Source organism: Columba livia, chromosome 2 (assembly GCF_036013475.1).
Source record: "Columba livia isolate bColLiv1 breed racing homer chromosome 2, bColLiv1.pat.W.v2, whole genome shotgun sequence".
Classification (NCBI taxonomy): Eukaryota; Metazoa; Chordata; class Aves; order Columbiformes; family Columbidae; genus Columba; species Columba livia.
In genome coordinates this window covers 75,062,945-75,077,083 of record NC_088603.1, presented here as the reverse complement: position 1 = coordinate 75,077,083, position 14,139 = coordinate 75,062,945, and the positions used below count along the sequence as shown (strand labels likewise).

At 41.0% G+C, this 14,139-nt stretch overlaps 1 protein-coding gene across 1 annotated transcript; it reads left to right on the top strand.

Moving 5' to 3' along the window:
- Window positions 1-1,143: 1,143 nt before the first annotated feature.
- LOC102094610 (heterochromatin-associated protein MENT) lies at window positions 1,144-14,132 on the top strand. Its single transcript, XM_005509743.3, has 8 exons — window positions 1,144-1,845; window positions 3,715-3,891; window positions 4,961-5,044; window positions 6,476-6,613; window positions 8,582-8,699; window positions 9,275-9,417; window positions 11,929-12,096; window positions 12,835-14,132. Exons 2-8 carry the CDS (start codon window positions 3,724-3,726, stop codon window positions 13,234-13,236), a joined length of 1,221 nt encoding a protein of 406 aa, XP_005509800.1. The 5' UTR covers window positions 1,144-1,845; window positions 3,715-3,723; the 3' UTR covers window positions 13,237-14,132.
- The last annotated feature ends 7 nt before the right edge of the window (window positions 14,133-14,139 follow it).

Here is a 14,139-nt window from a genome sequence, read left to right as displayed (position 1 = left end):
CAACCTCTTATCCGTGCTGGGCAAGATGAGGATGAATGATGGCTTCAAAAAAGGCCAAAATGACTTTATCGGTATGTCAGAGGAAAATGACCGGTTTTATCAAAGACTTTTTATGACCATCTGCCAGAGGTCAATCCACTTCAGGTCAACAGGTGAGGTGGTGTGATGCTGTGACACATTGTTTCTACCATTCTGGTTGCAGCAATTCATTATTTCATCTGACTATTTCCATCTGGCACAACAAAAACAAGAGCACCCCATCTTTGGCTGACTCGCTCCCCTTTGAAACTCCACTCTCTCTTACTAAACAGGATCTTGCAGCAGCTGGAATATACCACAAAGAATGTCTACACAGTTTGGGTACCCTTTCTTCATTTTCCTGTATTTTTGGCCAATCTTTGCTGCTCCTACTCATTTAGCTAAAAAAATAGCAGGAGGTTTGGATACATAGTAGAAATACTTCTTAAGCACATAACTGAACACAATAGAGACTAATACATTTCTGAAGCAAGAAAATAAGATAGGTATTCCAGGCACAAAACCTGCACGCACTTAAAAACAAAAGGTGTGAAAAAAGAAAGGCACATATTACCACTCTTGAAACCTTGTATAGCTTATGCACTGGTCAGATTTGAAGTAAATATAAGCACAAAAATGTAATTCTAATTCAAAATACAGATGTGTATACTTTATACTGATGCTTTTTCCATCCAGTTTGACTTCATGCTGGTAATTGGTTTACTTTGCCTGTGCCACACTAGTGGGCAGAGGCCATTCCTAACTAACCATAAATGTAGCAGAAAAGACATATAATGATTGCAAACGAAATTTATCAATGCAGTTTAATCCAAGTCACACAGATAAGAGCAGAGTAAGCCAGCAGAATTGCAAATTACAATGGTTTAAAGTAAAACATTTGTGTACATGTAACTGTTTTGTATTACTTGTTTGCTGATATCCAATTTTACACATTCTATTGTTTGGGCTCTCTGCACCAATGCAACAAATAGTTTCAGTAAAAGAAATCATTACAAGCAGAGCTTCCAAGCAGTTTTGCAGCTTTTGGTGGATGACCTAAACTCTCTCAATCCACCTAAAGGAATAATAAGCTTGGTACAGTGCAAGGCCTGTAGGTGCCTAAAGCACCTTTATCCCCTCTGCTAAGAAAAGCAGTCTCAAAACAACATCCACCAATTTAAACGAGTTCAGTGTTCACTTTTGTTTCATCGCTTATTTTAGGTGACTGTGGAAATAGTTTCTAACCTTTGTGATCTGCTTTCTGAAACAGAAGAGAAAAAATGCAAAATATCACAAAATAAGGGCTTTATGTGACCTGAGGGCCACAAGTATTCAAATCCTTCCCCTCTCAAATTTAGCCACAGAATGAATAAGACTAATAGCCTATTTTAATACTCCCTTTTACCATATCTTTGAGATCAGTTCCTATTAATTTCCCCAGTTTGTAGAGTAAAAAGAAAAGGAAGCTGTAAAATTATTTCAGCATGTCCCTTGCCAACGGAGGGTGGTTGAATTATTTTCTTCAATTCCTACATTTTTGCAGGCCAAATGCCAAGATTGTGGAGGCTACCTGTGGGAGAAAGGCACATTGGCCTTCAAGTTTCAGGATACCCACCCACAGACCTGAATTGAGCAGGTCTCTCCAAGTTCTAAAAGCGGGTGATAGAGAGGAGAAGTAGGACACGCACATTAATACAAGATGAGGATGTAGAGAAGAAAAGGGAGGTGCAAGCATTTCTACATTTCCTAAAGTATTCATTGCTTCACAAACCACCACAGATCCTGACTGAAGACAGATCTTCACTCTTCTCTCCCTCAGGATTTCAGGTAGTGTAAATATTCATAACAAACAACTGGCTTTATTTTGGAAGCCTTACAAATTCACGTTCAATTCTTTGGTACTGAGTGGTTAAATGATGGCTTAAAAGTCATGCAGAGGAAGGGAATGCTCATTTTTTAGTATAAAATGTAGCCCTTAGGAAAAACCTGTGCCAAGGCACAGGGGTCAGAATGCAATTCCAGGTGGGGCAAAATCTACACAGCCTGGGATGGTAGAAAGTTTCCTCACCTGCAGGAAGGGTGCCTTAATCACCAGGCTACTAGACAATTTAGGACCAGAGGACTAAGAACAGGCTGCAGAAGGGAATACACACTTACTAGTATTGGGTTTACACACACAAGACAGTATGACTCTGTAGCACAGTGTTTTGGATGCTCAGCATGAGGCGTGTTGGTTCAAGTCTCTGCTTTATTACTATCAAATAACTACTGGATCAGGCATCCAGACTTTTCCTTTCCCAGATGACTGAAGTGGCTAGTAGACCAGCGAGCCTCACATGTTCTCTTTCTCAAGCCTGAGAAATGCTTGATTGCTCCATGCGGATTCAGTGCATCTACCCTCTGGAGACATCAGTTTGAAATTCTTCAGGCAAAAATGTTCAGCTCAGCCAGGTTCCCTAGATACGCTTTGGGAATATCAGCATCTCCATGCACAGCAGTAAGAGATACAGCTGATTTCAAGGTCCTAAAAATGCTTAGGTAGGAGCTAGGCTGCAGGGCATTCACCTCTGAAGTGCTTCTGAGAACGCTCCAAGGCAGTGGTGGAACCCTGGAAAGCTTTGAAACCAAAACTCAAGGATGTCAGAGACTCTGGGCAGCTCTAACACTGCATGGCAGGCAGCTTTGAGGACCACAGTTTTTGATTAAACATGTAAATTGTGGGTGAAGATAGATTTAAAAGTTGTTGATCTAATGCTTAACCTTTCACCTGATGCCATCTTACATTGACTTTAGTATGTTTTAGTAGTCCTTAAACTGGTGAAGGCAATGGACATTTCTGAGTTTATCCTAATATTTGTTAACGGTATTAGATTGATCTAAAATCTGCTAATAAGCAGCACAGGTTTGTTCCAGATCCATGTATGGAAAAATAGTTTATTCCTGAGGCTGGATTTTTTTGTTTGCTTTGGTTTTGTCCTGTAAAAACATACTTGGAAAAAGAAGCAGAAAAAGGACGTAAAATCTGTACATTCTGATAAGCCTGGGAAAAGGCATGGGAAAAAAACAGGGGAAATTTGGTGTTGTTTAAAAGATGAATTATTTGAGGTTGTATGTAAGATAGAAGAGTTAACTTGAAAAAGAGTAATTAGCAAATCCAGCTACAGCTTCAAATGTGGGTTTACCTACAACAAGAACACAGAAAAAATCTGTAGATCTCTGGTATCCTTCAAGATACATGTAGTGAATTGCATGAATCCACCATGTGTTTTTTTCAGCAGAAAATAATAGCACAGGAAGTCTAAAGAAATAGAAAAAAGCTCAAAGCAGCACATGAGAAATTATTCTGTTTCACTCCCACAGAACTGAAGAATAATTCTATGAAACTTAAGCGAATGGGTTTTTGAAATAAGTTTGGTCTGTGAAAACATTGCTAGCTAAAATTGTGCTCATCTAATGAAGCATAAATAAAAAAGCTGAGGACATTGAGGAAGGGAAGGAAGAAGGAGAAATAATGCAAGTCTTAAAAAGAGACCCACTAGCTGACTGTATTCGGTCTCTGTGCAGTATTTTACCCATTACAGGGGCACCCCCTCACTGTATTTGAAAGGGTGCAGGAAATCTCCCACTAGCAGCTTTGTATTTTTAAAAGAAGTGAAGAAGCAGTCATCACCTCTCTCTGACACTCATTTGTCTCAGGCTGTATCAATGGAGTCTCTCTCAGTGTCAACCAACAGCTTCACTCTGGACCTTTACAAAAAGCTGAATGAAACTTCCAAATGCCAAAACATCTTCTTTTCTCCTTGGAGTATTGCAACTGCTCTTGCCATGGTCTACCTGGGTGCAAGAGGTGACACTGCAACCCAGATGGCTGAGGTAAGCTCTGAAATGTCCTGTATAACACCTCACATAAATTGCGTTATTCTTCTGCCTGTGAGGAACAGGAGGGAACAACACGGGAGAACAGTGTCCTGCCATAATGTTGGTACAGGAAATAACCCCACTCAGGCAGCCAGCAGCTCTGCAGGCCACTGTTCTCCTCCTTCATTTCCAAGACCTCCCTGCTCTGCGCTACCCCTGCCTTCAGCTTACACCTACAGCTCCCAGAGCATTGCAATTATCTGCCAGAGGGAAGCCACTGACATTAGACTCTACTGCTGGTCTTGCTTTGAACTCTGCCTTCTATTTTAGTTGCCTGTTGAGCATGATATTTCACCTGACTTACTGCTCAAAAAATCATAAAGAGACATCTGTAGTAGCGAAATTAATATGGAGCTAAAATAATCTAGAACAGGGAGTGTTAGAGATTAATCACAGTTTCTAGACCCCTGTTGGTTCTGGCAGCAGTGTACCTGCTTTCTCAAACTGCATCCCAAGTTAGAAAGCTCTCCTGAACACGTTTGGTTGCACTGGAGCAGTACAAACACCTTTGCTTGTGACATAGTTTGTCCATAAATAAGGTGATCCTCCCATGAATAATGGAGTCATAGTGGTACTGAAAACATTATTTCACTTTTGCAGAACTTTTCAGTCTTGTATTCTTTTAGGTTATACACATTTACTTAAACAAATTAAACATAGAATTTTACATTTTTCTCCCAGTGGTAAGACTCTGAACTGCACTATGTTCTTTGTTGCGCTTGGTCATGATCCTAAAATAAATTCCATGTAGCCAAGCATGAACTGATCATTTATCTAAATAAATTCATATTTGAGCCATAATATTGGTCTATTATTAAGCAGTAAATGTCACTAAAATCTATATAATAATGAGTTACAGAGACAAAATCGAGAGTAAGGTCTTGTCCTCAATAACTTGTATAGACTGACTATCATTGGGCGTGGCTGGTGAATTACCATAGAAAACGAACATAATTGCATAACCCTTGGATACATTTATCTTTAAAAACCAAGCTGTATTTATGAACATTTATCATTATCACAGGTTCTTCATTTTAACCAGACTGCAGGAGAAGAAGGTTCATCTGAGACAGAAAGGCCTTTGGGGAGACCGAAGAAAAGAAAGATGGTATTTATTACAACAAAAGACTCAGAGAAAAAAATCTCTGAGAAAGGGATGCTTAATCACAACTGCTGCTTTAGTGTTCCAACATTTGCTTGTCTTCAGTCTATATTTACTGTCTCACTTCAGTAAGAACTATACATATAAAAAGTGAATAAGGAGATAATGTTACCATAAAACTTATTAACTCAGGCCTTCAAAATCTGAATTGAGACACCAACATAATTTTGATTGGCCCTAATACTGTGTTACTTGGTTTTAGATGGCCTATGGCAAGATCAACAAATCAACTGTTCTAATGTGCGTAGGACAATTTTATCTCTTATCAGTTTCAGGTTGTGGTTTGTTTTTTTTTTTCTGTAGTGAAAAACAACTACTACGTTCACACCTGACTGCAGCCCTACCCATTAAACTCCCTTCCACCTTTTTCATGTATGGACACATCAGGCAAACAAAATTCCACTTTAATCTAACGCATGCTGATTCACCTTTGTTCATCAGCTCCCCAGAGAGTTGCCACCAGGAGGAAATGCCCAGATCTTTTTCATCAAACGAACTCCCTAAGCACCAAAAGGCCTGTAAACTCAAACAAGCCACGTTTCTTTAGCCTAGGAACTAAAAGAAAGCTCAAACAAAATAGATTAGACAAACTTGAAATAAAAGGGGCGAGGAGGTGATATTCTCTCCCTAGGTGGTGGGGGATGAATCTTCAAAATGAATCATTACATCCACATTCATTTTAGCATTCACTAACTTTCTGAGTTGTGGCAAAGTCTGCCTAATCTGGTCCTTCAGACAGTTCCCTCCATTACCTCTTCAATCTGTTCCCATCCCCTTGCAAAACCCAACCTCTCCCACTCTGTGTCCTCTGGCTATCAAATTCTTTCCTAGGTGTCCTTGCTAGCAGCCCACATCTCAGCATGAGTAAGAAAAGACCAGAGCAAGGAATGCCACCTGATCAACCTTAGGACAAGTCACCCTGAGTCAGTGGCACAGACTCTCAGTGTCTTATGTGCAGGGCATGGTACGTGCCCTAGAGGAGGGGACTGCACCCAAGCAGCTGGCGGGGAGCAGCTGACAAGTAGCAGGTTATTTCTCCATTAGCAAAGCAACAGCTGGCAACAGCTGGCAAGCAAGCTCATGCTCCCTAAAATCATCAGCATTGACATCCAGGACAAGCTCCCTCCAAAATCCAAACAGCAACAACAAAATTCATGTCAAACAGAGAAAACCTAATAGTTGGTAAGTATACATAGTGTACAAACATGCAACATACTCAAAAACAGCTCCATCCCCTGAAACTCCTTTCTAATTAAAAGAACCCGGACATTTTACATACATGCAGCTGCAGCAGATGCAATACTTCAAACAGAAAAAAAACAAACAAACAAAACAAAACCAAACCGAAAACCATACTAATTGGTGTCTCTTTCCAAGGATCCTGAGCACAATCAAGCTGAAAACATCCACTCTGCTTTCAAAGAGCTCCTGTCTGCCATCAACAAACCCAGAAGCACCTACTTGTTGAAGAGTGCCAACCAATTGTATGAGGAAAAGACCTGCCCATTACTACCTGTGAGTTGAATATCTCTACTTGAGAATATTTTGACATTAAGAGGGATTATCAATAGAGATTATAAAAATTTTCCAAATGACAGGACGGTGGTTTCAGTGAGGACATGAGAACAGCCATATGGGGCTAGCCTCACACAGATAAGAGGTTCGTCTATCTCTAACAGTGGGCAACAGTTTAGGAAGAACAAGGCGTGCTGTGTAGTGATGCTTATCCAGGATCTGCTGTGGTCACCAAGCGATCTGCAGCTCAGGATCTTCCTAAACCAGAGTGAATGTCTGCTTAATAGACCTTGATGGCCTGTTTGATGGCCTGTTCTTTCAGGAAATTTGCAGACTTTCCTTTTGAATGTACCACAACCCTCAGCAGGAGGAGTTCCGCAGCTGAACCATAGACTGTAGGAAGCACCTGATTTTGAGCCTGCTACCTGTTGGCATAATTTTTGGCTCGTTTTTCCTCTAAAGGATGCTTTTCCATATCTCTGTCATCCTCATCCCATGTCTCTGTATCTTTGGGGAGGCCAGAGCTGCACAGAGAACTCAGACAATGGTGACACCACAGCTTTATACAGTTGTATTCTAATAGTCTCTCTTTCATTCCCTACTCCTTAATTTGTTGATCTTAAAATGGTATTTGTCTTTTGGGCCACTATTAAGCAGATTTTTTTTCATGCAGCTGTCCATTATATCTTCAATATCTCATTCCTGAACAGAAATTATCACTCCCTGTAGCATCCCCTTCACTGGGAGTTCCACATCATTTACAAATGTTTTAATATCGATATTTTCATGTAAATATTTAGAGCTGTATTTTACAGAATAAATATTTTACCACAGATGCCAGCACACACCCCTGTGGTAGTCCAGTAGTAATAACTGTGAACCCTATTTCCTCCTGCTCTTTGTTTCCAGTTGTTCAAAGAAACAAGACCTATCTCTGTAGTCCTATGCATGCTCAGCCTATGGTGAGAAGTCTTACAAAATGCCTTTTGGTAACTCAAATAGACTGTAATGGCTCAACCTTGTTATTCACATATTATTCACCTTCAAAAAACTCCAAACAGATTCGTGATTTAGGACTTCCTATTACAAAATGCTGTTGACACTCCTCCAATGCTTCATGTTTATCCATACACCCACTAGACCTATTCTATTAGTTCACCCCGTACAGACTCACGAGTTTGTAATTACCTGTATCTTTGACATCTTGTTTAAAACTGACATTATATTAATCATCTTACAATTTCTTGGAAGGTGGTTTTGAAGGAGACTACTACTCTTTGATCTTGGAGTTTCTTTCACCCTCCTGAGTAATTAGCAATTTGTCCTTCTGAATGCTTATTGCTCATTCTCTCCATAATCTCACACGCTTTACAGAGAATGTAGAGAATTTCCTGCTGGGAATCTCCATTAACTGTTTCCTGGCAGACACCAATGCAAACATTAACTCTGCGTTTCTGCCATGACTTTATTCTGCCATAATATTCCCTTTATACCTGACCCTTCATTGTCCTCACAAACTCTTGGCATGTTCCTCACCTCTGAAGCAAATCTAAAAACCTTGTTTTGACTTTATATGAGACTATTCTTCCCTCTTGTGCTGAGCCCTATATCATAAAGCAGACAAAAAGTATTCAATTTACATAAAAAGGTTATCTTGAGAATTTTTTTTTTAAAGTGAAGTATGCTTGTTTGATGAGATCTTTCAAAACTACAAATTTGCACTTTGAATTTCAAACACAAAAGTATGAAGTATCAGTTTCCTTGAGACTGAAGTTTAATCAGTCCTCACTTAACATTTAGCATAGAAGGCATCAGACCTTATTTTAAAGGTTATCCCATTTCAAGCAAATTATATTTTCTTCAATGATGTATTAGCAGACTGTACAATCTCTGGAAGTTATTATTTCTAAGATTTTTATAACCCAAATTTAACTAAATAAGCATACATTTTCCAATCTTATCTTTCAGAGATTCTTACAGCTCATTACAAACTATTACAATGCAAAGCCACAAGCTGTAAACTTTAAGACAGCTGCAGAACAAGCCAGAGTGCTCATCAATTCATGGGTTGAAAATGAAACTGAGAGTAAGTACCACTACAGTGCCTTTTGTCTTGTTTCACTTTCAAAGCATTTGTATTTCCACATATATTGCTCTTGCAGCCAAGGATCCATTAAAGATGGGAATTAGGGGAGGTGATGAGCATAGTGCAGTTAAATGGTTTGAAGAACGACTCTCTCCAAACCTAACTGCTGTTCCTTACAAGGTCTTTCCCTTGATTCTTCATGCTGTATGTGGCCTCTTCTTAATTATTTCTCTTTAGAGGGAGACACAGGAAGATACTGAGTTGCTCCACTCCGATTAGTGAAGGTTTTACTTCTGCATTCTTCTGCTTGCAACCACCTTCACAGAACATCCAAGCTATCCACATTACCTGCTTTGCAATGTCATTTACTATCAAAATTGCAATAAATACCTTAAAAATCTAGAAATGCTTCAAAAGCCATTTTTACCATATGTGTACCATGAAAAATGTACACTAAAAAAACCTTCCAAATGCAAACATTTTTGCTAGATAGGTAGGCACAGAGAAGGCACAGTTAAAATTGGGGAGTTACACAGTGATGCTGGAATAACAGTCCTCTTTGTCTGATTTTGAAGGGAAAATCCAGAATCTGCTGCCTGCAGGATCTCTCAATTCTCGCACTGTACTGGTCTTAGTAAATGCCATTTACTTCAAAGGAAACTGGAAAAAGAAATTTCTGGAGGAAAATACTTCTGAGATGCCCTTCAGATTAAGCAAGGTAAATTCCTTGTCTGTGTGCCTATTGTCATACATCAATATGTCTATCACAGAAGTGCAAGAAACCTCTAAACATCTCACTTGCATTTCATATGCCACTGCAACACTACTCACTGCTGGGCACGTGGTATAAACTCAGCGAGAATTGCAATTGTGAAAATCAGTCAGCATTATCTTATTTACAGATGGCCATGAAAATATGATTTTCACTTTAATTAATACCTCTTCAATACCAAAACAGTTGAGAAGACTATGGTTAAGTAGCTTAAGGACAGAGGAAATTTCCGTAAGTACCAAGGTCCCCAAGGTTTTCAAAAGGGACTGAGTTGCTTTTGAGAGCAATGTTTACACACCTACGTCTCTTTTCTGCTTTTCAGAAACAGTCTGTACTCTGAGTTCAAGGAAACTGAACCAACTCTTCTTTCCTCACACACCCTGGGTGTTGCCTAAAACCTCAGAGCGAATTTTCATGGGGGTTTGTCAATTTAGCTGAGTGTGCATGGATGATGTATTCAGTACGCACTGAGGGCACGTTACTGAGCTAACAGTATTTAAACATTCATGCACTGACGATTCACGGTAGCTGACTGCATGCGTATTTTTGGACTGTGTCAAAGGCAAGCAAAAATATTTGTCAATGGAAGCATACGTCTTGTTTGACAGAGATTATGAGTGCAAATACCTTTTGTATGCCAAGCAATGTGAAGCAATTGTGTTGATGATGTGACTGCGTATCCGAAACTACTACGCTACATGTGTGGTTTTAGGATCTGTCGCGGTAGATGGTTGTGGTGGGCTGACCTTGACTGGCAGCCAGGTGCCCAACAAGCTGCCGTATCTCCCCCTTCTCAACAGGACAGGGGGAGAAAAATAGAATTAAAAACTCATGGGTTGAGATAAGGACGGGGAGATCATTTACCAATTACCATCATGAGCAAAACAGACTCAGGGACATTAGTTATATTTTGTCAATTAACCAGAGTAGGATGAGAAATCAGACAAAATATAAAACACCCTCCACGCAACCCTCCCTTCTTCCTCAGCTGAACGTCTCTCCCAACTCTTCTACCTGTCCCCCAAAGCAGAGCAGGGGTACAGCGAGTGGGGATTGTGGTCAGTTCAAAGGTTTGTCTCTGCTGCTCCCTCCTCCTCACACTTTTCCCCTGTGGGGTCCCACCCACAGGACACAGTCCTTAATTTCCAATGTGAGTCCTCTCACAGGCTGCAGTTCTTCAATAATTGCTCCAGTATGGGTCCTAACATGGGGTGCAGGCCTTCAGGAATGAACTGCTCCAGCATGGGTCCCCTGTGGGGCCACATGTCCTGTCAGAAAACTTGCTCCTGTGTGGACTCCTCTCCTGAGGCCACAGGTCCTGCCAGGAGCCTGGTCCAGCACGGGCTCTCCTGGTGTCACAGCTTCCTTTGGGCATCCACCTGCTCCGGTGTGGAGTCTATGGTCTGCAGGGAGAGATCTGGTCCACCACAGATCTCCATGGGTTCTAGGAGGACAGCTGGCCTCCCCATGGTCTGCACAGGAACCTCTTCTCTGGTGCTTAGAGCACCTTCTGCCCTCCTTCTTCACTGACCTTGGTGTCTGCAGGGTTGTTTCTCTCATGTTTTCTCACTCCTTTCTCCCAGCTGCTGTTGGGCAGCAGTTTTCACCCATTAATAAATATGATATCAGTACTTCTCAGCCTTGGGCAGTGATGGGTCTGTCCTGGAGCTGGTTGGAACTGGCTCTGCCTGACATGGAGGCAGCTTCTGATGTCTCCTCACAGCAGTCATCCCTGCAGCCCCATCACTGCCAAAACCTCGCCATGTAAACCAAATACATTGGTGCACAGAGAGGTTTTAATTCACAGGTTACCTGATACAAACAAGCCAACAAACAGATAAACTTTTGCACTCAAATGTAACTCACACATAAAGGATAGTGGACATATTAGTAAAAAACTCTGCGAACATAATAGGAGTTTAGAGGACTACTGAGTAATCTAGTTTCATTTGGTAATCCAGTTCTCTATGGTTTTGGTAAGAGGAAAAGCCAGCACAGGTCATAGAAAATACGGTTCAGAGGTAAAGTGAGACAATCAGCATTGCCTGGATGGATAAAACAGGCAAAAGAGTTGACAGCACCCAGTGGAAGAAAGTCAACATTCTTCCCTCCAGTCAAGGTCCTCACTCCAAAAGTGTAATATTTGGGAGAAAGCATGAAACAAAGTAGTCATTTGCTTATCAAAGCTATCTCTGTTATTTTAAAATGAGAAATATATTGCAAGTGATTCAATTAGCAGGTATGTGTCTATGCCAATTTTTTGTAAAGATCAAAATGACTTTGAAAAGGGGGTTTACGTGATACTGTCCAAGGGAAAGGGTACTGAGTAATACAAACACTGCTCAGTATTGTATTTGTTTACAAATTTTTGCTTTGAGTTCAATGAAGAAAGTAATCTTTATCAACAATTTTAAGGACTGAAGTAACACTATTTTTTATGTCTGAATTTTTTCACAGACCAAGACTAAGCCAGTACAGATGATGTTTCTGAGAGATACATTTTTGATACTCCATGAAACAACCATGAAATTCAAAATCATTGAGCTGCCATATGTGGAAAATGAACTCAGCATGTTCGTCCTCCTACCAGATGACATCCATGATAACACTACTGGTCTGGAGCTGGTAAAACTGACCTACCATTTCACCACATACTCTATGAGACAGTAACAGAAAGAGATGAAAGAAAAAGAATGAGCATCAAAATCACAGTAGAATAGGTTCTGATGCATGCATACTTTGTTTCATAAATGATAACACCATGGTTTCTCATGCCCTCAGGATTCAGGGCATCTGACAACATTGCAAACATAGTATTTTACTTAGGGGTACACTGAAAAAGTATGTCCATACAACCATCTTAGCCTACTTTGGGTCCCCTTTCCTATTGTTAGAATAGCATAAGGAAAGCAAGGACCAAATCTGAACCACTGTGCCCTAGAGTCATCTTCTTCTGAGGGCTGTATTGATTCATTTTTATGTCACTTGCAGTCTAGATTTGCACCTGATATTTTGTGGTGAGGCTTCTCAAACTAAGTGTTGACTGCCCTGACCCGGAAGGTATCAAAAGCCATTCATGATCACGCCAGGATCAGTTTAAGATTCTAAACAGATCAGGGCAAACATATTTTTACGTGTACATGAGGTCCCATGCATTCCACTTATTTGCCACTACTGAAAAATCAACCATACAGAAACATAGAGAGCACCTATTAATATCATTATGAGTCACACATTGCAAAAAAGCAATACTCTTCACACCAGGAAAAAAAAATTAACTGCTCTCACAGTTCAGGCCTAAACCTCGCCACCTTTAAACAAATAGAGTGTAAGTCACTGACACTCTGATCTCACTCACTGCAGGTTGAAAGAGAGCTGACCTATGAGAAACTGGCTGAATGGACCAAATCAGACAGCATGATGAAAGCTGAAGTGGATCTGTACCTGCCCAAATTGAAGCTGGAAGAGAATTATGACCTTAAATCCACTTTGAGCAGCATGGGGATACGGAAGGCTTTTGACCCCACTCAAGCTGATTTCACAGGCATGTCAGCTAAGAAGGATCTTTTTATCTCAAAAGTTATTCACAAAGCTTTTGTGGAGGTCAGTGAAGAAGGTACTGAGGCAGCAGCTGCCACAGGTGTCCTCATGCTGAGATCAAAAGCACCAATAATGACTTTTAAAGCTGATCACCCTTTCCTCTTCTTCATCAAACACAACAAGTCACAAACCATCCTCTTCTTTGGCAGACTCTGCTCACCCTAGTCAGAGTTACTCCTTGCCCTGCAGACCAGGAGGTTAACTCGCTTGCCAGCTCAGAGGCAAAGTGCAAAACCTGAAAACTCCTGCTGCAACTGAGGGGGGTGGGACCTGAACCCTTTTTTTTCCCATCTGATCACACACTCCAGGGCCCCGGGGCACAGCTCCACCTGTGCTTCTCTCCTACCCCTAACCCCTAACCATGGCAGTGGGGAGCAGACAATCCCTTGCATCTGTAGAGCAAACCTGGTCACCATTCAGACCAGGCCCCCTAGTGTAGCTCTGCCCCTTAACCCCTACCAGCTATGCCATTTCTAACCCTTCCCCTCACAGTGATGTGTATGTATGCTAACACAGGTCTTCTCCTCACCCTTTTGACTAGAGCCCTGTGTTCACATGTGGTCTTAGCACTTAGTCCCACTCCGCAGCAGTTAGACCCTACTCCTCCTTAGCCCTTCTTTAGGTCCTTGCAATACAAAACGTGGCAGACCTTCCCTACCCAAGGCCTGTGGCCCTCGCCTTCCTTCCACACCCCATCTCTGAGTCTTCATCAGCTCCCAATTTCACCTTCATTGGCATCACTTTGCTGATTCCTTAGATGAAAACAAAACAGAAGAACCACAAACAAACAAAGAAACCCACACACACGAAACAAACAACAAAAAATAAATCAAACCAACCAAATAACAACAAAAAACAAAAATCAGCCAACAACAATATAAACACACACGGACCAGAAAAAAAATAGACCTCTGTGAGGGCTATTTACTGCACTCAGACATGTGAGGAGGGGCCAAAGCCCGTATGCTCTCCGGTTACAGCAACACCTCACTTTCGTTCAAACAAGCTCCGCTTCAAAAATAATTAATAAAAATAATAATATTAATAATGACCCCTCATGGACTTGTA